This window comes from Fistularia commersonii, chromosome 16, assembly GCF_037954325.1.
Source record: "Fistularia commersonii isolate RoL2024-O1a breed Wild chromosome 16, RoL_Fcom_v1.0, whole genome shotgun sequence".
NCBI classification, from domain to species: Eukaryota; Metazoa; Chordata; class Actinopteri; order Syngnathiformes; family Fistulariidae; genus Fistularia; species Fistularia commersonii.
Genome location: NC_141299.1, coordinates 5,055,510 through 5,082,626, shown reverse-complemented (window position 1 = coordinate 5,082,626; position 27,117 = coordinate 5,055,510). Strand labels below are relative to the sequence as shown.

General features: G+C 43.2%; 2 protein-coding genes across 3 annotated transcripts; both read right to left on the bottom strand.

Moving 5' to 3' along the window:
- Positions 1-1,953: 1,953 nt before the first annotated feature.
- Positions 1,954-18,523, bottom strand: pdgfra (platelet-derived growth factor receptor, alpha polypeptide). Of its 2 annotated transcripts, none has more exons than XM_086162153.1 (29): positions 18,370-18,523; positions 16,435-16,510; positions 16,072-16,347; positions 15,554-15,814; positions 15,004-15,143; positions 13,808-13,970; positions 13,194-13,386; positions 12,479-12,594; positions 12,049-12,345; positions 11,686-11,952; positions 11,470-11,600; positions 11,189-11,357; positions 10,881-11,070; positions 10,618-10,733; positions 10,374-10,500; positions 10,089-10,285; positions 9,411-9,505; positions 9,079-9,211; positions 8,682-8,786; positions 7,984-8,094; positions 7,474-7,627; positions 6,686-6,846; positions 6,248-6,363; positions 5,530-5,652; positions 5,310-5,421; positions 5,089-5,188; positions 4,780-4,885; positions 3,857-4,092; positions 1,954-3,754 (listed from the first exon to the last, which is right to left on the bottom strand). In XM_086162153.1, exons 2-29 carry the CDS (start codon positions 16,490-16,492, stop codon positions 3,607-3,609), a joined length of 4,401 nt encoding a protein of 1,466 aa, XP_086018279.1. In that variant the 5' UTR covers positions 16,493-16,510; positions 18,370-18,523; the 3' UTR covers positions 1,954-3,606. The 2 variants fall into 2 exon arrangements, with proteins under 2 accessions (XP_086018279.1, XP_086018280.1); XM_086162154.1 differs by having other exon boundaries at positions 6,248-6,360.
- Positions 18,524-22,409: 3,886 nt separating this feature from the next.
- Positions 22,410-23,875, bottom strand: gsx2 (GS homeobox 2). Its single transcript, XM_086161965.1, has 2 exons — positions 23,414-23,875; positions 22,410-23,227 (listed from the first exon to the last, which is right to left on the bottom strand). Exons 1-2 carry the CDS (start codon positions 23,787-23,789, stop codon positions 22,887-22,889), a joined length of 717 nt encoding a protein of 238 aa, XP_086018091.1. The 5' UTR covers positions 23,790-23,875; the 3' UTR covers positions 22,410-22,886.
- Positions 23,876-27,117: the final 3,242 nt, after the last annotated feature.

Sequence of the window (27,117 nt, the reverse complement as noted above, 5' to 3'; positions counted from 1 at the left end):
CATATTATATCGTCTCTAACATCTTTAAGAGGCATTCTAAATAGTTTAAGTGGTAGTAATACATTTTGGCAGAAGTCTTAACAGGAATGATTTAGTTACAGTTTCTTAATTAAAGGAAATTAAAATATATCTCTCTTGTGTAGTCTCTGTTCACAAAAACTTGGGAAAAAACATTTTTTGTTGCAACAGGAAGGTACCTTATTTGAAACTGAAGATTTCCTTTAAATTTGACATCTGGAATTTTAGATTGGAGGGAAATTGATACTCACTCACACTGAAATGTAATTCTTTAAATTATTTGAATTAAATAAGTGAACTTAAATACATTACCCTGAATAAAGTTTGAAAATTTCCCATTGTTTTGGGAAAATCCTTTTTCTGCCCCTTACATCACAAGCAGTAATTATTCTCAGGAACAGGGAGGAGCTTATTGCAACACAGCTGTAAGATTTCAAGTATGATGACACCATACAATATATTATTCACTTATGAGAAAAGGTAAAAACATTTGTTGCACTTGCTAATTTTTGTTGATTAATAATTTTATGCCATCGACAGGGTTTAGTATCCCTTTATTCAATTTTAAAACTGATGTTTTTTTTTTCTTTTCATTTTGGCCCCCGGTTGCACGTATAAAAGTTAAAAAAGCAGTGCCCATGCTAACATGTCGTACAATTTTTACCTGGAGGCTGCAATTTCCCTTTAGCCTCTTGCTATAATATGGAGTTGAAATTGATTCTGTTTTGTATGAAAACCGATCTGCCTTAAGGGTCCAACTGTCAAATAGATAAAAAGAAAAGGGAAAACCTGTAAAGCAAGATTAAATTAGCATGAGGGGAAAAAGATGCTTGAAGTAAAAACGTTTCTTATCTAAAGTACGGGGATGTATGTTGCAATATTTGTCACGTACTAGATTCACATCCAACTTAAAAGATTTTCTGCAATGGTCAAAGTGATTGTGGGGGTTTAAATGATGACCAGATGCATCACAAAGTTGCCTGTATTCTATACATACACACACACACATACACATACATACACACACACACACACACACACACACACACACTTTTAGGGATGACTTTCAATTTCAGGGAAACTCAAGATATTTGAAGGCCAACCCACATGTCCATACTAACCTCATGAGCTGTACCTCTCCTTAACACCAATCATTCTATTCTTCCTGTTTCGCTTGAGTCATACAAAATTGACAAGACACTACTGCTCTCTAGTGGTAGTAGATTGTAATAACAGGTTTGTTCACCATCTACGTCAGCAAATTAATTGGATACTGTCTTTTACAGGTGTAAAAATCAAACTTCTCAAAAAGCAGTGAAAATGGTAATATCTTATTGTGCAGGTGTGTCCGAAGCTCAGGGGCCAATCAGTCAGATTTTACACGGCCTGCAAGGACTGTATTCCAGACAAACTGTTCAAGGTTATCAGATTCCAGAAGTGAAAGAGTGGCTTAGATTTGAAAAAAGATTTAATGTAGAATGATGCATTTTACCCTAACTTTTACTATTAAAATAAATAAATAAATAAATGGTTTAAGTGAACCGTTGGCCCCCAGCAATCAAATCTCGCCTCCCTGTTTTAGAAGAATTAGTCGCCCTCTGTTGGCAGGCGTTTCATTTAGGTTTGCCATATGGGGCAGGGAATCGTACACAGCCTGTGTAAATATTTTATTCTTGCACCCTATGATGGATATTACCTATTTGTGCATTTGTGGACGGCACTGGCCAACAAGTAGAGGGCATTTATTTTCTACTGTTGTACAGCTCATTTTGTTGTTTCATACTAATATATCATGTTGCCATTTGTATAAATTAGATGCATTTATCCATGCTGTGTTTTCTTGTTATTCTTCTCACCTTTTATTGCATCCCATTTCCTGCAGCACATAATGTGTTTTACTCATATGTAAGAAGAGCAAGAAAAAAACGAAAGCCATTTTTTACATTATAAATCTTTTATTGAAATATAAATCATCTGAATGTACACGATGTAAAGTAATGAAACAAAACAGTAAACCATCATACTGGGTGATTATCTATTATCACATACTGTGCCGTCCATGTCACACTGCTCGTGGACAACACATGCATTCCCACTCACACAATGATAATCAGGAAATTATATAAAGCCAGTTCAATCCTGTTTTCGCTCATCTGTGTGTTTCCCTTACTTTTAGCTCACCCTGGCATATTATTTTGTAACATCTACATCAAAATGGAACAAATATGCAACAATGAATTGCAGATTATATCACAGTCAACAGATAGTCAGAGGCAGTGGTACAGCTGGTGCAGTAGATGGAGGTTGTGGAGGACCACACATAAGAAAGTGTCATAGAATAACTGTAAACTGGGTAACAGATAAGGGGAAGTAACCTGTTGGTGAATCTGTTACACGTTTGCTGGCATTCCGTCAGGATGCCTGTCAGCTTTTTGGGATAATACACAATTTTTGCAAAACTGATCTGTATTGAAAATGTCAAAACATCCCAAAACTGAAACAGTATCTCTCACAACCCCACAAATATTGCTAAATATCATAATTATAATACAGCCGAGTTACATGTATTCCATCACAATATCTAATACGTTCATATCATGATTCTACAACCTCCATTTGACAAAAGCATCGGTCAAGGGTACAGAAGCTGTATGTGCTTATAAAATAAAATGTATGAATGTTGTCCCATTTATTCTCTCATATAAAACGACTCTGGAGCTATTTACATTACAATCACGCTCTTTCTTCAAAGCTCATAGGGCAAACATGATTGAGGTTTAATGTGGAATATGAAGTTCTTGTCATAGCTGGATGATAACCAGCAAAGTTGCATGCTTTTCAAAAGCTCTATTATCGGTACACTCAAAACAGCAACGGTCAATATCTGCTTCGTATTCACAAATAATACATGTTTACACAACGATGACGTAAAAAAATAAACTGCACTTATTTAGCCACTGAAAACACTCGATGTGGTCACATAACTATGAAGCACAGGTTTTGTGCTTTCTGATTCGTGAACTGATTGTGCCAGCATCAGGTGCTTCTCTTGCAGACGGTGGGTGTGACATGAGTTTTCCTGCCAATTCCATTGCTAGTATTGGACTCAACTAGTTTAAATAGTGCATCTGTAGTGGTTAAATATAACTGAATTATATTCTGTGGTGTTCATTTACAGCTGCTGACCAATGGATGTGAGTCTTCCCTTCTCTCTTGTATCGTTCTTTAAAGAATGCCCGATAAAATAAAGCTTGGAAAATTAAAGACAGCTTGATACTAGATAGGTCCGACACACAGGATCGGGGGCAAAAGTTCAATTCGTCCTTATGGTCTCCTTGTTGTCACAGCTCACTCATTCCTCCAGCCCATACGGGGGCAGTGTCCGGGGAGAAGTAAGCGGCATGCGCAATACCAATGCCACAGACTCATCCAGACAGTGAGTGGTTTAGGTGAGTAAAGGAAGAGGACCAAAGGGGGCTTTAGGGTGAACAGCGGAGTCTTTGGAGTCTTTTGGTTGATTTACAAGTCTCTCCTCAATCCTCAGCCCCCATTTTCCTTTCCGGTCCCGCTTAACAATCTGGCCACGGGTCACAGGAAGCTGTCTTCAGCCAGGTCACTACAGTCCAGACACATTTCATCCAGCAGTGTAATGTCCTCCAGAGTTTCACCCTCACGCTTGGCATAGGTCGAGCTGCTGGAGCCGGTCTCGATGGCACTCTCCTCGGATGTCTGAGAACTGCAGTGGACACCAAAATACAGTTAACAACCATTTGCTGGATTAAAATAGATAAAATGTTATTTACCTAATAGAAGTGTGTTTTTGGTAGGTGTTTAGTACCTATGTCTGTTCCTCTTTCCATACTCATCGTCAGATATGGGGTCCAAGTCAGGAAGGGGAATGATGTAGCCGCTGTCAGAGCTGAGCCGCTGCTCGTCGAAGCCGCTTTCCCTATCCTTCAGCTTGCCCTGGTTCTTGTAGGAGATACCAATGTAGGCATCGTCATTTTCCACACACATCCGGGTCACTGCGGGGTGGTCACTTTTAAGGAATTCATGGTTCACGCGCTCATAATGCTGCACAAAACAAGAGAATATGTATGAATACATTGCAAATTAAATGGTTTTCTGCACAGGACACACTTGGAAAAAAAACACATGTGACCACTTTTCGTTTTGAGGGCTGGTGGGGCAATCCAGACTTAACACCTCTAAGTGTCTCTTGAGGTGATAAGACCAGAGTGGGTTCTCCATGATTCCCCAGCCTTTAAAATTCAATGAAGGAGGTAGAGTTAAAGCTGTTTTGATGTGCCATGTGTGGTGTGGCGTTTGATGGGGTAATTACTGTTGGGTGGTGGAGGCGAGAACTCGGCCTGAGTCATTACCAAGACTGAGGTCACCCACTGTGACATCTAGCTGGTGCATTTGCACTTAAATCCCTTGTATGTTTCTGTTTAACAGATACACTTAGAGTACTGAGCCCACAGAAATACTCCAAATGCACTTGCAGAGGAAGTGGAAGTACTTTGTACACATTGCATGTTTTGTTTATAGTACATTTGACTTATTTGTACATGACTGTGCAACCTGATGAAACACAAGTGCTGTCTGTTTTACTCACAAAATGCTTGTATAAACAATAAACTGAGGAACGAGGGGGAAGGAATGTGCTGGCCCTACCATGAGGTCCAGAGTAAAAAGTGACAAATCAGAGAGCAGGTGTTGTGGATATCTGATGATGTTAGGGGTCACAATGAGACTTACCCTCTTGTAGCTGGAAGGCAGCAAAGAAGATACAGTTTCACTCAGTCCTATGAATGAAGGCCTCTTCTCAGGCTCGCTGTTCCAGCACTTCATCATCAGTTCATACCTAAAATAAAGACGAAAACAAGCCATGTTATCCTAAGCGTGCCGCGCATCCTGTCATGTAACTTGTAATTTTAGCATGACTCTAGTCAGCAACTATATATCATGGTTTTCAGACAAACCGCTCCCAGGACACAAACCCAATGCATTCCCCAGATATATGTCTGCAACAGGAACTTTTCAAAATCTGCAAAAATGATTGCATACATGTCGTGAGGCGCATGCTCAGGTTTGGACATCCTGTATCCGCTTTTGATCTTGTTGTAGAAGCTGGAGTCCACAACCATCCCTGGGTACGGGGTACCACCTTAATGCGGAAAAAAAAGCATCACTTAATCACTGCTTCTCACCAATATAAGAGGATTTAAATATTCAGCCGCAGGGTGTGCAGATATATTTTTCCCTCAGTGAAGTTTGCGGAAACATACCTAAGGAGAATATCTCCCAGAGAAGGATGCCGTAAGACCAGACGTCACTAAGAGTTGTGTACAAGTTGTCAAAAATACTCTCCGGTGCCATCCATTTCACCGGAAGAAAAGTCTGCACGTTAGCAGAGCACAGGGAAATTTTTCAATCAAAATAAAAAAAAAAAATGCACGAGAGAATGGATTGTGAAACTACTTCTTTCGTGTATGACGACGGACTTACGCTCCCTTTGGAGACATAGTTGTTGTCGTGCATGATGTCCCGAGCCAGTCCGAAGTCACAGATCTTCACTATCTTGCCTTGAGATAGAAGGACATTCCTGGCTGCAAGGTCCCGGTGCACACACTGCAAAGAGACATTAAGAAATGATTAACAGCCCACCGAGTGTTACCCATTTGTTTTTTAAATCCCAACCTGGGATTAATGCTATCTGGAAAACTAGATGCCGCAATCACGGCTTGCTTATTTTTTTCTGCATTTTCTCATCTAATTTCAACTTTTCATTTTAATTTTTAATGCAACTTCATTCGCTTTATACAGCAGGTTCTTTGTATAAACACACTCGTTTAAGGAATGGCTATGACCGCTGGATATTTAAGGATAATAACTAGCTGAAGCTGAATGAATTGCTTCTGGCTGAAGTGTGTCCCGGCCTGGTAATTCTAGACTGGCTATGCTGCGACTATATTCAGCCCTTGGCCACTCTACTGAGTGGGTTCGGTCTGTTCGGGACTGCTTATCAGACAACCGCTAGTTCCCCCTTTGCCAGAACAGCTCTCACTATAGAGGACATAGCACACGACTGCAACCTGCCATCAGTGCAGCAAAAGTAAGAAAACGTAAAGGTGCCGGACCCGGAAAACGTATTTTACTCCGTAAAAGCATGTTGGTCTGCAAGCCCACAAATTAGGGGATGGTTTTCATTGTGTGCCTCACTTACATTTTTGGAAGCTAGAAACTCCATTCCCTTGGCCACCTGGTAGGTAAAACTCAGCAGGTCTGTCGTGGAGAGTCCCTCGTTCACGTTGTCTGACAGCAAGTCGTCCATCTCACCTTCTAGTTTAGAACACAAACAGACAAAATACCACAGGAAACTCCATGAGTGTTTGTTCAAGATGTATTACATATATATATATATAGTATTGGCTCTTCAAACCTGGTCTTTACTAATGGCAGGGGAAAACTTGGCATTATTATGCATCTGCTACAATTATCCTCTCCATGAAATTATAGGGCTGTACCATCCTAAATTCTGACAAGGGTGTACCCCTCAACCACCTCTGACTCAAACACAGTACTAAAGCTGGGCAAGTATACACCAATAACCAAGAGGGAAAAGTGAAATAAGGACAGAGAAAAAGGAACTGTGTGTTCTTACCACTTGAGCCTTTCTGGGATGAAGGGTGGTCGTAGTTAGAACGTTGGATGTCTGAGTACTTGGAGGCATTGCTCATCTCCAACATGGGAACATATTGAGTGTTGTCGGCTTGTTTCATATCCATGTAATCCCCCTTGCTCTCGAAGGACAGAATCACGTAGCTGTGAGCAAAACCAACGGAGACCAGTGACATAAAGGCCGTTATTGAAAAGTCAAAGACGAATCGAGATGTTCTTCTCTTAATACAGGGACGGAAAAGTAATGTTAATAATGTTGCATCTTCTTATTCACTCGTAGTTCTGTTCGTATTTCCTTAAATCTTTTCCGTCCGTGGCACTTGACTTAGAGGAAGATGCGGTTAAGGCTAATGCGGTAACCGGGATTAAATCACGTTATGGTCATTTTGAGGTGTGGTCAGTGTGAGTCATCCGTCAACACAGCTGAGCCTTGGACGGAAAGCGAGGGCTGCTGTTTCAGCATGCACGTCTGGCTAGACACAATTGACTGGTACCTCCATTGCAATGAAATTAGGATGAAAACTGAGACCAATTCATATGTTGATCTGATTAGGTAAAGACACCAATAATCTCCTCAGTCATGGAGAAAATGGTGATAGAGTTATCGATTGTGGAGGAGAACGGGTGTGTGCAAGGTAATTGTACATATTGTGTTATATCAATGGCTCCAATATTTTGGAATGAGCAAATCCATTGTTGCTTTTAGAAATACCCGAAATAAAAAGACATGTAAAAAATTCTGATTTTTGTTTTTGCTGCAGTATAATGTACCTTCTGCTGCTTTCATCTGCAGGGTTGATTCCAAAAATGTCCAGGTCTTTTTTAGCTTTTTCTGGGTTCAAGCTGAGAAAGTTCTCCCTGTTCTTGTGTAGGTAGTTGACCAGGTCTCCATAGAAGCAGTACTCAGTGATAATATAGATTGGGCCTGGGAAGAGCACAGATGAAGGCATGCGTCAGCGTCAGTCTGCAGGCTAATCTTATCAGAGGCTCGTAAAAAAGCCTAAAGGCAGACTCAAGATGGAAAGCCTTTGCTTTCCCATAAAAGCCTATTAAAATGCTGCACCCACCAAAACTAAAACATGGCAATCTGCTTTTTTTCTGGCTGTAAATCTTTACAACTGCCCATTCTGGAAGGGCCATATGCAAAGTGTGTCATTTTTTTTGGCACCCTAGAGGTCATTTTGCATTTTGGTAAGATTGGGACAAAAAAGTTAAGCTCAGCTGTTTTTAGGTGTCAGCAGAGGAGTAACTAAATCTACAAGTTTTCCGCATCCTCTTCACCTGACTTAGTGCATGCTCCCAGGAGGTTGACAATGTTGAGATGTGGCCCAAGATGAGTCATGATCTTCAGTTCAGACATCAGGGCTTGTTTTTCACTGGACCGTGCGGTGGCTGAAAGAAAAGTACGGCAACTATTAGGAGAACAAAAGTACCTTCGTATACGAGCAGTTAAGAATCGACATCCAGAAAGGATCAAAGATCCTGCTCCAGCTCAATATTGACAGTTGGCATGTTATGTGTTGATATTTTGATATTTTTCACAAACAAATTGGCCTTACAGTTAATATTTTATGTGATCAAACAATTTATGTTTGGTTAAGTTTTCACAATATCTTTATAGAAATTGATTTGGTTTATCAAGTAGTATGTTTTGATCATGATGATTTAATACTTGCTAGTTTTGATGTCAGGCCGCAAATAAATACAAGTGATTCAAATGGATTCAAAATTGTGCAATATCTTTTTTTTATATGAGTGAAAATGTATCCCAAAATAAAAGTGTACTGAAATTTAGTGATATACTACGGTATGATATAAAACCACATTCACATAATAGTTGACGTCAGTATTTGATTTTTTATGAACGCTACTGGCATAAAAAAAAAATCGACGAAAAATGACGACAACACACAAAAAAAAAAAAAAAAAATGTCAGTTGTTCACTGACTGAAACTTGTCTGTTTAAAGCACTCACTCACGTTTTAACATTTTAACTGCAACCTTCATGACGGGTTGAGAGCGACTCAGTCCGTAAGCCGTGCCCTCTACAACTTTTCCAAAGGCCCCGGACCCCAGGATACGACCTAAAAACACACAAAGCAGAAGCTATTAGTTCAGTTGTTCGGAAGAGGAAACAAAGCAAAAACACATTACCGCATACTAGAAGCCTTGGTTTTATCATCCGAGACTCCTTGGATGTCTTAATTTCCCCTTGATCACTGAGTCGAACCAAATGCCAACAAGCAACTGAATCAGATAAGCTTATCACAGCCTTGCTTCAAAGACTGTGGCATAACATTCTGACCACAGCATCCCTGCAGAGAGGCCAGCAACACAAAATGCCACCGCTAGTATCTTAAAAGATGGTCTGCTCACCGAGCACAAGTCTGTCGCGTGGAAACTCCCATTTGGAATCATACGGAAGCTGCATGGGATCCACATAGATGTACTCGTGGCCATCCGGACTCACAGACTCGATCACCCTCCAGCGGATCTCATATCGTGGTTTCTGAAATGAACACGTCCTTTAGTTCTCAGACATCACATAAAACTCACTGTGAGACAACAATAGCAATTCATGTGAAAGTTAAGTTGCTCTGAAACTACAGCATTAAAAGAATCAAATTAGATTCAGCATAAATGCTTTGGAATGAATTTAGAAGACACAGAGATGAGAATGAATCAATGAAAATGAATGCTAGCAATACCTGCTTCCAGATAACAACCAAGATAATGAGTGAGATGATGACAATGACCAGGAGAACCAGCACAGCAGCAGCTACAGTCAGCTCACGGTGAGGGCCTGTTTAGGGGATAGCAGTGATCACACACACGACTGCAACATGCGCTTTTCTCATAATGATGAGTGTGAAGTGCTTCTGATGAAATCACGTTTAAACTGGGATAAATCCAATGGCGGTGTAAGTGTTGCATAAGAAACCCTCTCTGTCAAGAATCGCTGAATATCCAGATAGCCGGGGCCAAAAGGTATGCTGGGTAGATAAAATGAAAGTGGGGGATGGTGGGGATTGCAGTTACTAGTTTAGGGTGAGTAAATGTAGTTTAGGGTGAGTGAATGGGGGTGGGGTGTTTAACGCATCTGCTAAGATCACATGGTCTAATGATTTCTTAGCCCCCCTGCGTTATCTGTGACATCCAGTAAGAATCCTTCCTAAGTAGTGAGAGCAAAAGTCTTAGGTCAGCCGTCTCACCACCATCTAACAGCCAACTGGAACGCTGAAAGCAGCGAGTCAACTACAGACAAGGGCTCCCTACAAAACCTGTAGGAAACCTGTCACACTCTTAAGCGTCAGTACAGGGAGAATCGTGAAAAAACCCATCTAAGTTGTTGAAACGGGGATGTCATGTTTAATGTTCATTCTTACCGCTAGACACCAGTTTGATTTCTCGGCTGACGGCAGCCATTTCGTTCCTGGCCAGGCATCGCACCGCCACAGTGTTCTCCAAATGACCAAACATAACGTGGCTCTCCAGGTTGTTTTCCTCGTCGAAGTGCACGTCCATCGTGACCTCCGAGGAGTTGGCGGGGAGGGGCACCCAGTAAGATGTGTCGTTCGCGCAGCTGAACGAGACAATGCAAGCGATAGGTTGTGAGATGTGTGCATTCTGAAACGTTCTTAAATGATGAACCCGACGCTCCCGAAACTCACTGCTTAATGTTTTTGCAGACGAACCACTCCACCTCGGGAGTGGGCTGCCCTCCAGCGATGCATACCACAGACTGGCCTGTGGCCGAGCCGTGGTGAATGTCCATGAGGTCCACGATCACTGCAGGCACTGTAACACAGCCACACAGATGCAGGTAAGCATACCAAAGTGTCTGCAAATACGTGGGAAAAACAGTGCAAAGTTGTGAAATAATAGTTAGAAGGTCATAAAAGACCTGGAGCTCACCTTTGACCTGTAGGTGAAAGCTGACACTTTGAGACTGGTTTCCATTCTCCACTCGCATGGTGTAGTTCCCTCCGTCCTCCTCTTTTGCACGGATCAAGGTCAGAGTACTGAGGTATCTTCACAGAACAACAAGACCATACCAGAAAGCGCAATAACGTTTCACAGTTGCACTGAAGCCTAATTATAGACCAATGTTTGGGAATGTTAGTTTCGACTTCTCATTTGCTGCGGTGTAATTACTAGACGTGAGATGAGGGTCTCACCTGGTCTCGCTGACCTGCCGCAGGCTGGTGAAGATTTCTGCTGTGACATCGTTGAGTTGGAGACCGTCTTTAAGCCATGTGACACGAGCACTGGGGAAAGAGCTGATTTCAGCCCTGAACTCCCGAACCTCATCCAGCTCTGCCGATTCATGGTTGTCAAACTCAGGCCAGAGAGACAAAAACTCACTTTCTGTTGGAAAGAAGAGCGGTCAACAGATAATCAGGAACCGTACACAACTTCAAGAGTGACAAGAACGTTTTAAATTCTGCATCAAACAACATAGACAGACAAACATCAGCCTTTTTACCATAAATTGTGATAGATAGTTCCTTTGTCTGACTCTCATTGGTCATAATGTCGGTGATAGAGCAAGCATATATGCCGCTGTCTTTGGTTGTGGCCGGTGAGATTGTCAGGGTGTAAAGAATCTCCTGATTCCTCTTGTTCTCATGCACAGTCTTGAGTGCCCGGTTAGCCTGTCGGACGAAATCAGCATGTTTAGGGTGAAGCCACATTGCAACATATATTCATGAATAACAATGCCTTTCAAAACACAAAAGCCAAAATATACAATCTGTTTGCCCGCACCACTTTGCCAGGGTATTTCCAGTGGTCTTCCAGCATCTCAGAACCCCGAGCCAGACAGTTAACCGTGATTGTGTCCCCCACCAGTAGAGCTGTCTGCTTGGCTGTCAATTCGACATTCAGCGCAGCACCACCTACGAAGACAATTGACACCATTTAAATGTCTGCATCAAAGCTGCAGAAAAACACAAACGAAAAGAAGGTGAACAAAGCACATACCTGTCCAGCCATGTACAATGTATTCATTGCTGTAGTGTTCTTCTCCATTTATTAGGGCAATACAGATATAGGTTCCAGCAGTGAATATTCCAAGCGCGCCCCTCTTACTGTCATAAACACTGTGCACGGGCTGCTGGGTGTCAACATTTACTAGGGTCACATTAGCGCTGGGATCAGACACTCGGCACTGGATCTCCATTGTCTCGTCGTCCGACAGAACATGATTGCCAAAAGGCATGGGTGATGGCACAAAGGGAACTTGTGGATCTGAGTTGGAGGAAAAACGCAAATGCCCGCACCGGATATTTAATAAACCACGGCGATATGAAGCATATGAAGTCAAAGATGCCATGCGAATCATACCTGGCACGTATATGTAGATACTGCTATTGTCGGTCTCCTCCGTCGTATTTCTACTGTACAGGCAGGTGTAGAGGCCAGTGTGTATGGCACTGGCTTTGTCCACAGTGATAGTGGTGACAAAAAGGCCACTGTTGTCTTCCTGCGTTTGTTCAGGAACATAAATTGGAGTCTCCCAGATTAGTTTTGCTTCTCCCTGACAGGTCAAAGTGAAAGGAGAGTGTAGAGGCACCACCATCTCTTCTAGCTGTGGCAGCAATACAGGGGCCATGGATGGCAGGAACGTCACTGAGGTGGAAGCTGAAAGACAAACAAAGAGCTCAGTCATTTATCACAAATGCGTGTCGTAATCACAGTGATCGTCTGATACTCGGATGTTTCTCGCGCACAGCGGGAGACGTGGAAGTCGTTTTTGAACAGCATCAAATCTTACATTTCACATTGAGGGAGAAGGAGAACTTAGCCTGGCGGGAGCCACTGACTGCTACTATAGTATAATTCCCACTGTCTTTCTCCAGAGGCTGCCGCAGTATCAAGTTGCTTTGATACCTGTGAAAAGAACATTCGCTCCATTAAAAAACTAGGGAATGGTCGTCCGTATGTGTCAAATCCACGAGATGGGTGACTTTGCTTTGTGCAAAAAAAAAAACTCCGAAACAGGTGTGCAATTAAACAGCTGGCTTGGCTTCATCCAAACGTGACAAAACACACCTAGCAGAGCTAAAACATCTCAAATCATTTATTTGATTTGTACAAAAACCAAAGTGTAAAAACAAATAAAATGTAGCTTTACGAGTGTTTATGTGCTGAACTATTTCTTGGCGGCAGCTGTTTCGGGGCAGCCAGCAGCAACTCCGTGTGGTTTCGGCTCCAAGAAAAGAAACAGTTTGGCATGTGTCTCTGTATAAACGTTTCCGTGTTTGTACGGATTAAAGAAAGAGATATGATATGCTCATTAGAATGGTTTTGAGGTGCATTAGGGCACATTTTGCTACCTTTGGATTGAGTCACGCTAACTATTTCCTTTGGTCCTATTCTCTAAAGATATAAACCGATGATGTTCTGCTTCGGGGCATTCAGTGCTCTCTTCACAGTAAAAGAGGCATTATTTATCCACATGCATATCTGCATTTCCTCTTTTTTCTTACCGATTTCCTTCCAGATGGCTAGTTTTGGTGAAGATGTAATAAGTCTCTGGTAAGGCGATGTTGTTTTTCAGCCATGTAATTTTAGGGGCCGGGTAGGCATTAATTAGGATGGTAAATTCTGTCTCCTCCAAAAGTCTCACAAACTCCGTCTCCAGAAGCCCGCTGTGGTCCAGAACCACAAAAGAATTTTCTTCTGAAAATGCAGACAGTAAAAAAAAAAAAAAAGGGGGGGGACAGGTAATCAAGGGTGAATATAGGTAAACAAATGCTTGCGGTGTTTGTGATGGGATGGAATAAGGACCGAAAGTTGAGACCTAAGATGAAGGAGGAATGGCAGAAAAACGTGAAGGTAGAATGAAAGTCTGACGAACATCTGCTAAAGTCACAGTAGCTGATGTTGAAAGCAGAGGTGAAGCTTTACGGTCCAACAGGACATAATGACTTCTGCACACCACTAACAGCACTCGGCGCACATTTGTAAAATCATGACACATTCAGCTGGATGACAACAAGAACATTAGTGTGGATCTAGTGTTTGCATATCAGCTACTGTGTGATCTGGAGACACTTCTGTTTAAATCTAACAGATTCCTGGTAATTGAGAGAGGACATACCAAAGACAGTGACGACCACACTGCGGACTCTAACATCTCCGCTGATCTCATGGGTGATGGAGCATTCGTAGGTGCCGCTGTCCTGAGAGGTGGCTTGTTGGAAACTGAGGGTGTAGATTATTCTGTCCGGAAGAAGTCTCTGCAGGGAAACTGCATTCACGGCCTAAAAGAGCAGAAGAACAATATGGGTTTATTTCTGATTCTGGCGGAAAATATGCTCTATCTTTCCATGTATGGTATTTAAATCCAATTACAGATATCAGAATCTTTGTGTTTTGACACCGGGTGCTAATGTTTAAAACAACCAAGCAACAGTGAGGGATACATCAGAATCACAGAAGCCTTTAAATCATGTAAATTGTAACTGAGACCAAAACCTGGCGTATGAACCACTTAATTTCCTCTATCAACATCTATGGAAAATGGCTCATGGGGATGCCATGCATAAAAGTATATGCAATTGTGTATTAAGTACAGTAAATATATATATATTTAAAAAATATTTCAACAACTTTAAACAGAACTAGATCAGACATGATACTGTCATTCCCTTTAAGCTAATTCTCACAGTCAACATCTGTTTTACGTGCCTAAATTCAGATTTTACTACCTTTCCCCCCTTCTTTCAAACTTCCCCCTTCCCTTGAGTCATTTCCACATTTGACACCTCCTGGTGATTCACATGTGAAAACACTATTATTATTATTATTATTATTATCATTATTATTATTATTATTATTATTATTATTATTATTATTATTATTGTTGTTGTTGTTGTTGTTGTTACTGTTGTTGCTGTTGTTATTATAATTATTCGTAGTGGTAGTAGTAGTATATAATTAATAACAATATCATTTTAATAATAATTATTATTATTAATATTCTTAGTTGTGGTTGTAGCAGTGGTAGTAGCAATAATATTAGAATTCTTATTATCATCATCATAATATAAAATAAAATGCTTTTCAAACACACCTACTTTCTGATCAGTAAGGGTGGTATTATGTCGCATTTGAGCGGTCACTGCGAGGTCCAAAAACATAATATTCAATTATGAAGTGTTGGAAATTATTTTGTGCAACAAAACATAGTTGAAGGAAAGAGCTATAATAGACAGACAGGGGCAAAACCAAAGTGTCTGCAGGTATGTATCCGTAGATCTTCAGAGAAGAACACAGAGTGTTGTTGTCTCTTGCCTGTTTTTCGGGATGCAGCCACTGCTGCTGAAAAGTCGAACCATAGGGAACAACACATGTGATGTTGAAAGGCTGCCCCACTCTCACTGTCTCTTCGCTGGCTTGTACCGCCACACTGAAGTCCTCCATTTTTGGCGATGCTAAAAACACCACCAGACAACAAATATCAGCGCTTGCACTCTGATAGCGGTGACTTGGATTCCCCGAAGTCATTTATCATCAGGTGGTGACTTTATAACTTGTCATTACACACATGCGCACGTAAACATTGAGTGAAAACAGGCGTGTTAAGTCATCCCCTGCCCCCTCTGTGATAATGACATAATATTATGACTCTCATACAGTGAGATCACCATGCAGCCTTTTTTTACAGACACAGACTGATTCCAGCTGTAAGGTGTTTACTTTCCTTAACCCCTTACCAATTAAATGACAAGAAATGCATGCATATTTCCCCACATTTGATGTATTTAGGATTTAACTAAAAGTAGGAAATTCTTCTTTTGCTCAAAGATGCATGGTTCCCACTGTGATGCCAATGTCAACTTACGTTCATTTCCCACAGTGTAAATCGCGCTTCTGACTCGCTTGTTGTTCACAGTTGTCTCACACTGGTACTGGCCGGGAGAGAGGCGTCCAATGAACCCTATCTTGTTGTCGTAGAAAACAGGCATCTCCTCCCCTGCGGGGACGCTCCTCAGGATGACGTGAGAGTGCGGGTCGGACACACGACAGGAAATAGTAACTCCAGTCATTTCCATGGGGATCAGCAAGTTATCCGGGCTCTCGGGAACAAATGGGGCCTCGGGATCTAGGTTTTCAGGCAGACAATGAGTTCAAGCTGCAAAATGTGATCAGAATAGGTGGAAATGCAATAATACATTGAGACTGGATGAAGGAAGCGCTGCGGGGTCTTCTGACACCAACATATAAAGATAGGATAATAATGATTTGGGGTGTCCTACGTCAAAGACATACACCCAATACTTCCTCCACCTTATTTTTGGTCTCCACCCCAATATGCTTTTATGTAAATATTGCATGCATGAGGAAAACAAACATATTCACCTGGAACAAAAACATACATTCCATCTTCTTCCCGGTCCTGCTCACCCTCCTGGGTTTGATATGTGCACATGTAGTAGCGAGTGTTTGTAACAGTTGCATTGTATATGAAGAGTGTTGCCATGTAGTGTCCTGGATAGACAAAAGTGTTTTGGGGCAGGGGCTCCGCCCAAACCACATTTCTTTGACCAGTGCAGCTTATGTTAAAAACAGAGTTTGGTGTCAGAATATACACGTTCTCATTGGCAACGATGGTTGGTGGCGATAGTCCGGACGTAACTGCAAAACAGTTTTCTGAGAATTAGTTTCTAATCAAATGTTAAGAAATCCTCCATAACATTTATTCGGGACATATTAAAATCTTACCTGTGGAGAGAATCGCCACGATAACGCCGAAACTCACATACACTTTCACCCCATCCATTGCAATGGATGTCCAGGCCTAAAAAATACAGAGAGAAAACGAAAACCTGAGCTATTTAATCAGCATTACAAGTCAACAGTAGTTGTGTTTTTGACAACACGCTGATACGACACAGTACTACTTGTCGCCTCTTTTTTAAACCACTGTTCAATTTGGTCAATAAATCAATTATTTATTGACCCCCTTGATATATTATTCTATACTGGAACTCCTGCAGGGATCAACCCCGAAGTGGCGCGATTCGTGATGAGATCTGCTGTTTTCTAGTAGCTTGGGGTCGTTCGTTTTGGCCAACGTATAGGTTTAGTTGTCATGGTTCCACTGGATGTTGTAAAAAGTTGGGAGAAGAGGGGCGAGAACGGAGCGCTGCAAGTAATCGTGATGGTCCCCGGTAGATGGCGCCACAGTCCGTCGATTGAAGGGTCTTTGGCCCCAATCCGCTCCAGTTCCTTCGCACTGTTTTCTATACTTTTTAAAACTTGCTTTGCATTATCAAATGGCAACCAAATCTCCTTATAAATGACTATAATACTAAACGTTGTTCTTCGCTGGTTGGATCAATGAGTTTCCACCACAGGGAGGCTTATTCGGTAAAATGATCACATAACGCATCTCCAAATGGATCCGATTTGATCACATAATGTAATATTTAACATTACATTAATATATATACATATGTATGTATAAATTAATTTTCCCGGCTGTTGCTGTGAAGGACGATGTCAGCAAACAATGAAGCTGTTGGTCCCTGCGGAGCTTCTTGCGGGTTCTATCCTCCGTGCCATTTTTTGGGGCAAAATTAGAATCCATGGGTTTGTTGGACTCTATCATTACGGGACCACACAAAGCAACGACAAGCCCGCTGACAGAATCCTTAAGTGAGTTTGACGTTTTTGTGCAGGCGTCTTCTCTCGCAGACGATTTCAATCAAGGAATTTCGGCTTGGCGATGATCCCCCGGCCGCTCCGCGCTTCGGTTTACGCGGAGCGACTTTGAATATCCTCCTTCACTTTTTTCTTTTAATTTATTTTTATTCTGCCTCGCTTTTCAAAAGGCGACGCAGCAAATGCGCCAAATGGCACACTCCGCAGGGCTGGGTGCGCCTCTGCAACAGCTGACAAACTCCCCTGTCTCCAAACCGATGGTTCAAATTCTTCACAGCTTCCGTGCAAACAGATCTCGTGCACTAAAAACGCGATTTAGTTTGTTTGTTTGCTTGTTTGTTTAAGCATTTTTGACTTGAAATGGTGAAATCCCTCGTTGGCATATCATGATAGGGGAGTGATCCGGTGCGCCCCGTTTCTTTTGTCCCCCCCCCCCCCCAGGTTCCACTCCCTCGGCCGATGCGTTTTTCCAGCTTTTAATTCCAATAATTCCTCGGAACGATGCGAATACATCGCGATGCAAAAATCCCAATGTGTTTTCCATGAAAAAAAAAAAGCCAAGCTGTGTCCCGTCGTGGTACGTTTGGTCTTCGGGGTGACACCTCCCGCTGTTAGGTCGATATACCGGCCGCTCGTATCCAGCAGAGTCAGCGAAGCCTCCACGGGGTGTCCAGGGTCGAGAAACGCACGATGCACGGATGAACGGGAACTTAATCTTTACAAACAATGCAAAGCCTGTTGCAGAAGCTGCAGAGACTGAAACGTTTAGAGCTGCGACGGAGTGATTACTTAAAATTTGGGAGAAACTTGAAAAAGGAGAGAAAAAAAAACATTCCTAAGTGATGTTATAAGAAATACGCCTGTAATTGATGCCCCATTAGATATACAGGGTTTTGCAAATACTAGATTCTCTGAGCTTCAAAAAATGAAAATAAAAAACCTTCGCAAAGACTAACTTGATTCTTTGGGGATCCCAAACACCATTTCAGTTACCTTTTGTAATCCTTTCTGTGTATTCCTTCCGTGTCAGTATATCCACAATGAATCGGTGGCTCCACGACAAGAAAAGAAAAGAAAAGAAAGGGGAGAAAGCACTGATGGACTCCTCTTGCACGACCTTCCGTCTGCGTGCGCGACCGCCCTCACAACTGCGCTCCAGCTACGGCGACCTGTAACTGATTCAATGTTACAGTCCACCCTCCTCCCCTCCCCAAAAAGTGGCTCAGAGTAAATAACTCTCAGGAAATGACCCCCCCCCACACCTCCCTGCGAGGGCTGAAGCCCCCTTTTTTTAAAGCAAGCGCGGAGGCGAATATTCCCGCTAAATTCAGTGTATTTTTTCAAATTATTAACATTATGATAGATTCGGATTTGATGGTGAATCATGGGCGGCTGTGCTGTTTGTGTTTGTGCAACAACACGAACTGAACTAAACAATTAAATAGACAAAAACAAAACGCCACAGTGAGTTGATAATCTCATATAAACGATTTATATTTAAACGAAAAAAAAAACAAAAGAATGCGCGGATTGGCGCGCATTCTTGCTGTGCGTCCACAGGAGAAGAAGCGGCTGCGGCGCGTTATTCAGAAAGTTGGATGAGTGGAGCGGTGCGCTCCTAGGGGGCGCTCCGACACCATCATACGACAGTAGGCGTCCCAACCCCCCACCCTCGCCTCTCTTTCAAGCACCCCCTCCCACCCTTATGTTAGGGGTAGTTTTCCTTTTCTTAAACGGATGGGGGCCGCTGGTACAGGCACACATGCGCCAGCTGTTTTACCAGCTTCTGAAACGTGGCTATTGTGTTTTTTTTTTACCCCGGACCCCCCCCTCCGGCCCCCTTCTCCTCCCTCAGGCTCTTCTGGCAAGCTGGAGAAAAACTACGGGGTTCCAGAATGAATCACCTATCTCTGGGCGCGACGGAGCGCCGTCTCTGCACCCCCACCCCCTAGACCCCAAACCCCCTCTGAGGCCCCCCTCCCCGGCTCCAGACGGCCGGTGCGATTACTTCCACATGTGGCAGAGCAAGAACACTGTCCTTGTTCTGGAGACAAAGGCTCTCAACTTCAGCTGTTTTCCCCTCAAAGTGTCACCTTAGAAGGGATGCCCAACCAATTTTGGCCCCCTAGAATAACACCATTTTTTATGAATACATAATATGAGTATTTATTATTTGGAGAAATGATCAAATCTTGGGTTCAACAAGTTTCACCGATTTCATTTAAACTTTTTCTGCCCAGAAACGATACTCATCCTCTTATCAAAATGACTTGGCCCTTCCTCCAACTGTCCACCAGGGGGCTTTGAGAGACCCCGGTGCTAAATTAAAATACTAATTCCCCGCTGTATCCTGTTACAGAAGAATACAGGAAGTGAGCTCCAAAACAAAGGCCCCGGGAGCCATTATAATATCATCACTTCTTTTCACTTCTTCTTACTCGCATCGCAAGTTGAGTCACACCCACAGCCAAATCATCTACTTTTTAACCCTAAAAGTGAAATGTTTCAGCCAATACAATCGAGAAACCACATCTCGAACACACCCCAAGACTGTTGTGTCGCTGGTCACGTAGAGCAGGAAGTGAAGATGACTCCGGTGGCCTTCGGGCTGCGGGGCCTGCGGGAGCTGTCCAGTGTCCTGAAATGTCTCCGGTCAGAGCTGCGCTCCCCTCCCAGCCAAAGCGCTGGACTGCGCCGGTGCGCTGGCACGACACGGCTTTAGATAAACAAATGCATGACTGCAAAACTTTGCACTCAAAGGATAAAGTGGAAGTTAACGTTATTCTAAAGCGAACAAAAAACAAGTGGGTTGATTTGGGGATTCTATGTCACGTCACTGTCAAACTTGGCGTGCGCGGCTGCCTGCATGGTGCATGATCAAGTTCAAAAGTTTCACAAACCAAATTATAAAAGGTTAAAAAAACTAGGAGAGCATTGATAATCGTGCATAAATCAAACAACCTTCCTCTTTCCATTGATTAACACGTCTTGTTTATGGAAAGAGGGATGTTCCTCAAATTCCCACGGACGCCCACGACTGTCAGTGCTTTAACTGAAAGCAAAACCCAAACACGGCCGCAAAAAATGATCAAATAAATGACAGATTATACTTCTAGGTGATCCCCGGCCAAGAATGTGGTTCAATAATAACTTTGACTCAGAAATGGATGCGAAATAAATTCAGACTCTTAATAGACAGTAACGCTCCTGAGAATGTTCAGCGCCCGGTCACATGTTATGTAAGATGGCGTATAATCTAAGTTTTTTTTCTTTTTGGTTTAGTAATTCATAAATAAAATGAGTGACTCCAGGACAGCCTCCCCCCCAACACACACACACACACACACACACACACACACACACACACACACACACACACACACACACACACACAAAGTAGCACTCGAGCCTCCCTTAGTCTCCATCTCTCCGCATGAAACAGCAGCTGCGCCCGGCTGAAAAGCACTCTTATTAATTATCTTTTGTCATGCGTAATTGCAGCGTTCTCAATGGTGGCGACGGCCTGAAGTGTTTTGAAGCAGTTTCGTCTCACCGTGTTTTTATTTCTGTTCCAACGCGTTACGCACGCTTTCCGTTTCTGCGGTACACAAAGTGCGGCGTCACCAGAAGCCCGCCGGGGAGGGGAGAGGGGGAAGAGGGGGGAGGGTTTGGGATGCGGAGGGGTGGAGAGAGTTAACCTGGTCAAGATGTATGAACACAAAGTATGCATCGGTTTATTGTGCTGCCTGACAGGCTGAGGTTACATCCTTTCTGCGAGAATCCCCCCCTCCATCCCCATCTCCCCCTCACCCCCCCTCAATTTTCGTGCTGTTTAAATTCCACATTGGTCTTTCACACCTGCGAGGGGGAACTCTAATTCGATTAATAGGAACTTCAGTATATATTCATTAGGTGTCTTTCCCCACAAATAATATACGATCGCCAGCGGGCTGTGAAAGGGGGCCATTAATTCCCCCTGTGAATGGGTCTGCGTGGGACCAAAACTTCACCTGCTTCCCCTCTCAATTAGGAATGTATCCCAAATCTCTGACAGAAACGAGTTAAATTAGGCGTCGGCTAATTTCCAGTGGCCCCTCCCACGTAATCCCTCTATTCGAGCGTGCCCCCACCTCTTTTTTTTAATTCACCGTAAGTTGAAAGGTTCAAATAGTGCCTAATGAAACAGTGACTAAATCGTTTTCTGTCACTCGGAGGAACCCTGTAGCTGTCCCTCAAAGCTCTCTGAGGACGCAGCCGTCGGGGGTCCCCGGCTAAATGCGGGTCCCAAGGCAGGACAATCTAACCTGTCAAAGCCTTTGGCCGCTTCTATATATCCTCGTTCTGTGCTTCCAAGCAATGGGAGCATAATCAACCGACGTGGGACCGAAGACGCAATTAAAGTCGCTTTGGAGAACCCAGATCTTTTTTTTTTTTTTTTTAAAAAAAAGGACCATTAATGGGCCACTGGCCACTCCCCACTCAAGGGCGTTACCGGGTACCCTTTTGTGGTCAGAAAATTACAACCCCAGTTTCACGTTCCGCTCCGACCCTTTAGAAATAAATGGCATATATCAAGCAAACTTTGACTCGGGATTTAACGTCGGTAAATAAGCCAGTCGATCGAGCGCGTCTGCGAATGCGCATGAATAACAGCGTAATGACGACAGGCGGTTTTAAAACGCCAAAATGTTAAATTGCACGTGGATGAAACTCATTTTCTTGTTCTACTGAGTTGAGTGCAGAGGATCCCATTTTTTTATGTCTGCACTATGTGTTTTTTTTCCAATTGTATTTAAAATGTTGAAACCATCACGATATGTTACTTGCTTCTGTACCCTAATCCCTTATGTAGGAAAGTGCACTTTACCACATTCAGTTCGCATCGCAGTGTTCTGTGTATTTAAGAAGCAATGAAATAATGAAGGCATTATAATTCAATGGCTCGATTTATTTGAAGTTGATGAGCGCGATAGTTGCAAACATGTCAGTTGTTTATTTTTTTTTTAATCAATAACTTAAGATGTCTCCTTTCTGCGATTTTTAAATAAATTTTCAAATCATTATTTGGTCATGAAATACAGTGCAGTCCAAAATCTTTATTACAATAAATACACATGTACATAGTTTACATTTTTTTTCTCCACACAGTTGAGGCCGCATGCTTATTTCTAAGGGCTCGAATTTGCACACAACCTCGATATTAATTATATGAATCACTGAAAACATTTAGTGGGTACATCTAACTAAAAGTTGTCGGGTGAAATCCCAGAGATCAATGTACAAATGCCATTTGTGGAATAAAAAAGGAATGTTTCGAAGTCGTAACGAGCGACGTTAAAACAAAATATTCACATTTTTTCCTTTGATAAAGTGAACTTTTTTTTTTCTTTTTCTTTTCGATGCTACTTCACGCAGGAGCTATTTGGCAAAGAGGTTGCGTGATGCCAATAACCCAAAAAACGGGAGAGCGGAAGAAGTGCCAGGATGAGGAGTGCGGGATCGCTGCTCTCTCAGATGAGGGAGACCTCTTTCTCCTCCGAAGCCGAAGCTGGAGACAGAGACTCCTCATCCTCTGACCTGGAATAGTCCCCGTGGCCGCCTGCGCACTTGCACCCGCCGTGCGCGCTCCTCTGGGTCGCCTTGCCCTCCTTCTTGTGTTTGACGCGGCGGTTCTGAAACCAGATCTTCACTTGCTTTTCTGACAGGTTCAAATACGTGGCGATCTCGATTCTTCTGAGTCTCGAGAGGTACATGTTCGTGGAAAACTCCCTTTCCAGTTCTAAGAGTTGCGTGCTCGTGAACGCCGTGCGCATCCTCTTGCCGTTCTGTATGTGGCTGCTCTCGGAGGCGCCTGGTTGAGGAAGGAAAAAAAAAATGCAAAGAGAAATCAACAGGTTATATTCTTTCAACAGGAAGTGTCGTGTAATCTGACGATGGCGCGCGGATCGCCTTGCGTAAAAGGCGCAAATGACGTCTATTCGTCCGCAGGAAAACAACAAAAAACGCGCGACAGGTGAGGAAGAGTCAGGTGACTCACCAATGGAGAGGCAGTGGTACCTCCTGGGATCTGTGACGCTGAAGGTGGGCGTGCAAACAGGTGTGTTTCCCGGGTGGGCGAGTGCCGGAGACTGCTGGTGCGCGACCCTCTGGCAATACTGCGCCTCCGCTCCCGGAAACTGCGCCTTCAGCACGGGGATGCCGCCGCGTGACGAGTGGAGGTGAGACGTAACGCACAGCGGGCAAACGCAAAAAGTCCCGTTCTTCCTGGAGGGGCACACCGGAGCCGTGACCGCCATGACGCTCGGAGAGTGCATGCTGATGGGGATGAGGAAGTCCTGCCCCGGATGCTCAGCAGGTCCCGGTCGCACCGTGTCCTTGATTATCAAAGAATCGACATAAAAAGACCTCGACATGGCTGTGGCGCTGATGGGTGATCGCTCCTTGCGTGAGATGATCGCCGTTTCTCATCTGAACCCCTCGGGATCTCCAAAGGTGCTTATGTTTGATGGTTCAACAAAAGGGACTAGAAGAGGGTTGGCCCTGCAGCGTCACCCACGTGTGCGCCCGGCCTCGGGGGTTTATACAGTCGGCAACCCGAACCACGTGACGTGTCCGTGGACCTCCAATCACAACTTGTAGACGTTACCCTTTTCTTCACAGAATTTGAAAATAAAATTCTCTCCATAGCAATTAATAACACAAGCTCTTGTATTTAGGTGTGAGGAACCCCGCGGAGTCTGCTTCAGACCCTCGGGTTCATTTCTAATGTCACCTGTATTGCATTGGTGTAACTGGGCCAAATAAAATCGAGGAGAAAATATGAAACAAAACCATAAAAATGTAGTTGTGCAGGTTGGGGTGAAGTGACTAAAGTCCAAAGGCTATAAGCTACGTGCAGTTGTGATCACTGTCCGATTGATTATTCTATTCTATTCAATTCGATCAATATTAATTCCAAAAATTACAATTGCATTTCAATTCTACGAGCTCATACATACAGTCTCCTTTCTTCCTTTTACATGATTTAGATTTCTTCTTCTTTGTTTTTATTCTCAAGGGCTTGAAGAAATGTTGCTTTTCCAACTTAAGCGCACTTTGAATCCGGTTGGTGGAGGTTTCAATTCGGGCAATTAAAGAATTATGACCTGATGGCGAGTCTGGCCCACTGGTTATTCGATGGCGATTAGGATTCAATTAGAAAGTGTTTATAAAGGTCGCTCTGTGAGGGGGTAAACAGGCAGTTATTCCAGAAATGCGTTAATCCCTCATCTTGTGACAATAATTAGCGAGTTTCAAGCTCCAGACGGGTCACCGGCAGGTTTAGCTTCTGCTTTCATCTGCCAAGTAACGCCTCGGACCTTCAGACAGAGAGAGTGAGGCGAGGGAGGCGGGTTATTTTTCCTTGTTTCATTTTACTTTAAACAGTCATTTTGGTTTATATGTGTCTACAATTGAAGCAATCGAAGCTTTTATTTATTTATTTTTATTTGTGTGTTTGTTTATTTGTTTGCTTAATAGTCCGAGCGCGCGTTTTTTATTCGCTCGCTTGAACGCATTAGAGAGTCTTTAAAATCCAACCGTCATAATTGACAAAAAGCCAATAGGAAAACACACATATACACATACGCACACATGCACACACACACACACACACGCACACACATGCATACACGCAAACACACAACAAGCGCGTCTGTCACACACAGACAGTAATTGCTCTAATAAACCGAACCCCGGTGTTTGGCGTGGAAGACGCACGGTCGCTGTTGTGGTATAAAGACAACCGTCCCTTGGGGAGGGAGGGAAGAAAGGGGGAGAGAGAGAGAGAGAGAGAGAGAGAGAGAGAGAGAGAGAAAGAAAGAAAGAAAGAGAGAGAGAGAGAGAGAGAGAGAGAGAAAGAAAGAGGGAGAGAGACACGGCAAACCAGGCGGAATGATGCGTGGCGCACGCCCTCGTCACACCATGCGAGGTCTAATATTATTTTTCCATAATTCTGCACGATAAAATTTCATTGTCTATTAAGTAATCCCACAAATGATATCCTTTATGAGGCTATAATGAGCTCTAATTGCCAGGACTAGTGGAGCCACGTGGAAGGATTTAGGAAGCATTAAGCCGCCGGGTACTGAGCACAGGCTGTTACCTAGACATTACTTTCATAATTCAAGGAGAAAATTAGTCCATTTAAGGGAAAAAAAAATCCTATGATTCCCTTTATTCTGCTCGGGGTGACAAGACTGCAGCTTTTTGTCCGCTTCGTTTAAGAATCCGGTGCAGAAGACGGGGCCTCCGCTGCATCGCTCCGGGATTCAAACGTCCGATTGAAAAAAAACAAAACAAAATAGAAAATGTCAGAATCTATATCTGCGAGATACACCTCTTTATTTGTTTCACTCTTTCTTTAGTGCAGCAGTGGTAGCACCCCCCGTCCACACACACACACACACACACACACACACTCACACACACACACACACACACACACACACACACACACACACACACACACACACACACACACACACACTTTTCAAGTTGCGGTGATGGACAATTAATCACCCCTCCATTCAGTTGAATGAAAAAAAAATCAGTTGAAAGGGTGGAATTAAAGAAAATATGACTCAGAGCATACGCTGTAAAGTTTATAAACATACAACAAGGAAAAAGTAAAAAAAAAAAAAACTTTCAAAACTTTCCTCCCATTCTCTCTAAGTGTATGTCAGTTCGCCTGCATGATGCATGCAGAGAGAAAAAAGAAAGTTATCAAAGTATATGTGTTTCCAGCCCCTCCCAGTAGTAAAAACACACAAACTTGTTAAGCCACAGTGCTTCAGTCCCCCCCACTCATTCACATCGCATCCCATGCCATATTATACCGTGAAGAAGTCCATTAATGTTTTGTTGAACAAGGATCATTAACTTGTATCAACGCCTTTTTACAAACCACGCATTGTTGTGCAGGGCCAGTTTGCAGCCCATCTTGGTCAATACAGTGGATGATTTGCCCCTTTATTAGTTACCAGGCAACAGATCCTGAATACCCAAAGTGAAAGGAAACCCTCTGGTCCGCCATATAGATCTCAATGCCGATGGGGGGAAATGGACAATGATGCCACGCAATGACTTTTCATTAACAATTATCTCGTTCATGTGAATAGCAGCTGCAGTGGCCGGTCTCCATCTCATGGCTTCCAGAGAATAGGAGAGCAGGAAGAAAGAGGTTTGTGGTGAATGATGTCCTGCAGGAGTTCAGGTTTCATGGTCGGCATGAATGTGAAATCTAATATACTTCTCTTTGAATAATTAGGTTTATATGCAAAAATGAGTTGGAATTAATTGCATCTGCAAACGCCGCCCCGGTGGAACCAGACAAAACAAGAATAGCCATCCCGCCAGAAGTTTTCCAGCTCATTCGAGGCCCGACCGACAACCCTACCTTTAAACGGAAGGAGGAAAAGACACTCTCCCCTCTATAAATGACATCCCACTCACGAAATATCTGTGATGTGTCTTTTGAAAATGGGTGCAAATTGTATTTGGGATAAGGAACATTATTTGAGAGCAGCCCTTGGTCCTATAGAAAAGTAAAGTGACAGGCTCAGTGGAAGAAGAGGCTGCTTAACAAAGCCAGCGAGGGCCCCGTTGATGGCCTATAGAGATGTCCTGCACCAGGCTCCCTCTAATTAGGGAGACGGTTTTCAGTCTCACAGAGCTGCTCAGACCAGACACTCCAGACTGAAG

Bases quoted from the DNA above. Each gene is read 5' to 3' on its own strand.
- pdgfra (XM_086162153.1), bottom strand. From the start codon at position 16,492: ATGGATGGGGTGAAAGTGTATGTGAGTTTCGGCGTTATCGTGGCGATT. The intron at 10,501-10,617 runs GTGAGCTCCAGG...GCTGTGTTACAG, and splicing joins CTTTCACCTACAGGTCAAAG to TGCCTGCAGTGATCGTGGAC. The intron at 3,755-3,856 runs GTACTAAACACC...TGTCCACTGCAG, and splicing joins GGAAAGAGGAACAGACATAG to TTCTCAGACATCCGAGGAGA.
- gsx2 (XM_086161965.1), bottom strand. From the start codon at position 23,789: ATGTCGAGGTCTTTTTATGTCGATTCTTTGATAATCAAGGACACGGTG. The intron at 23,228-23,413 runs GTGAGTCACCTG...TTCCTCAACCAG, and splicing joins GTACCACTGCCTCTCCATTG to GCGCCTCCGAGAGCAGCCAC.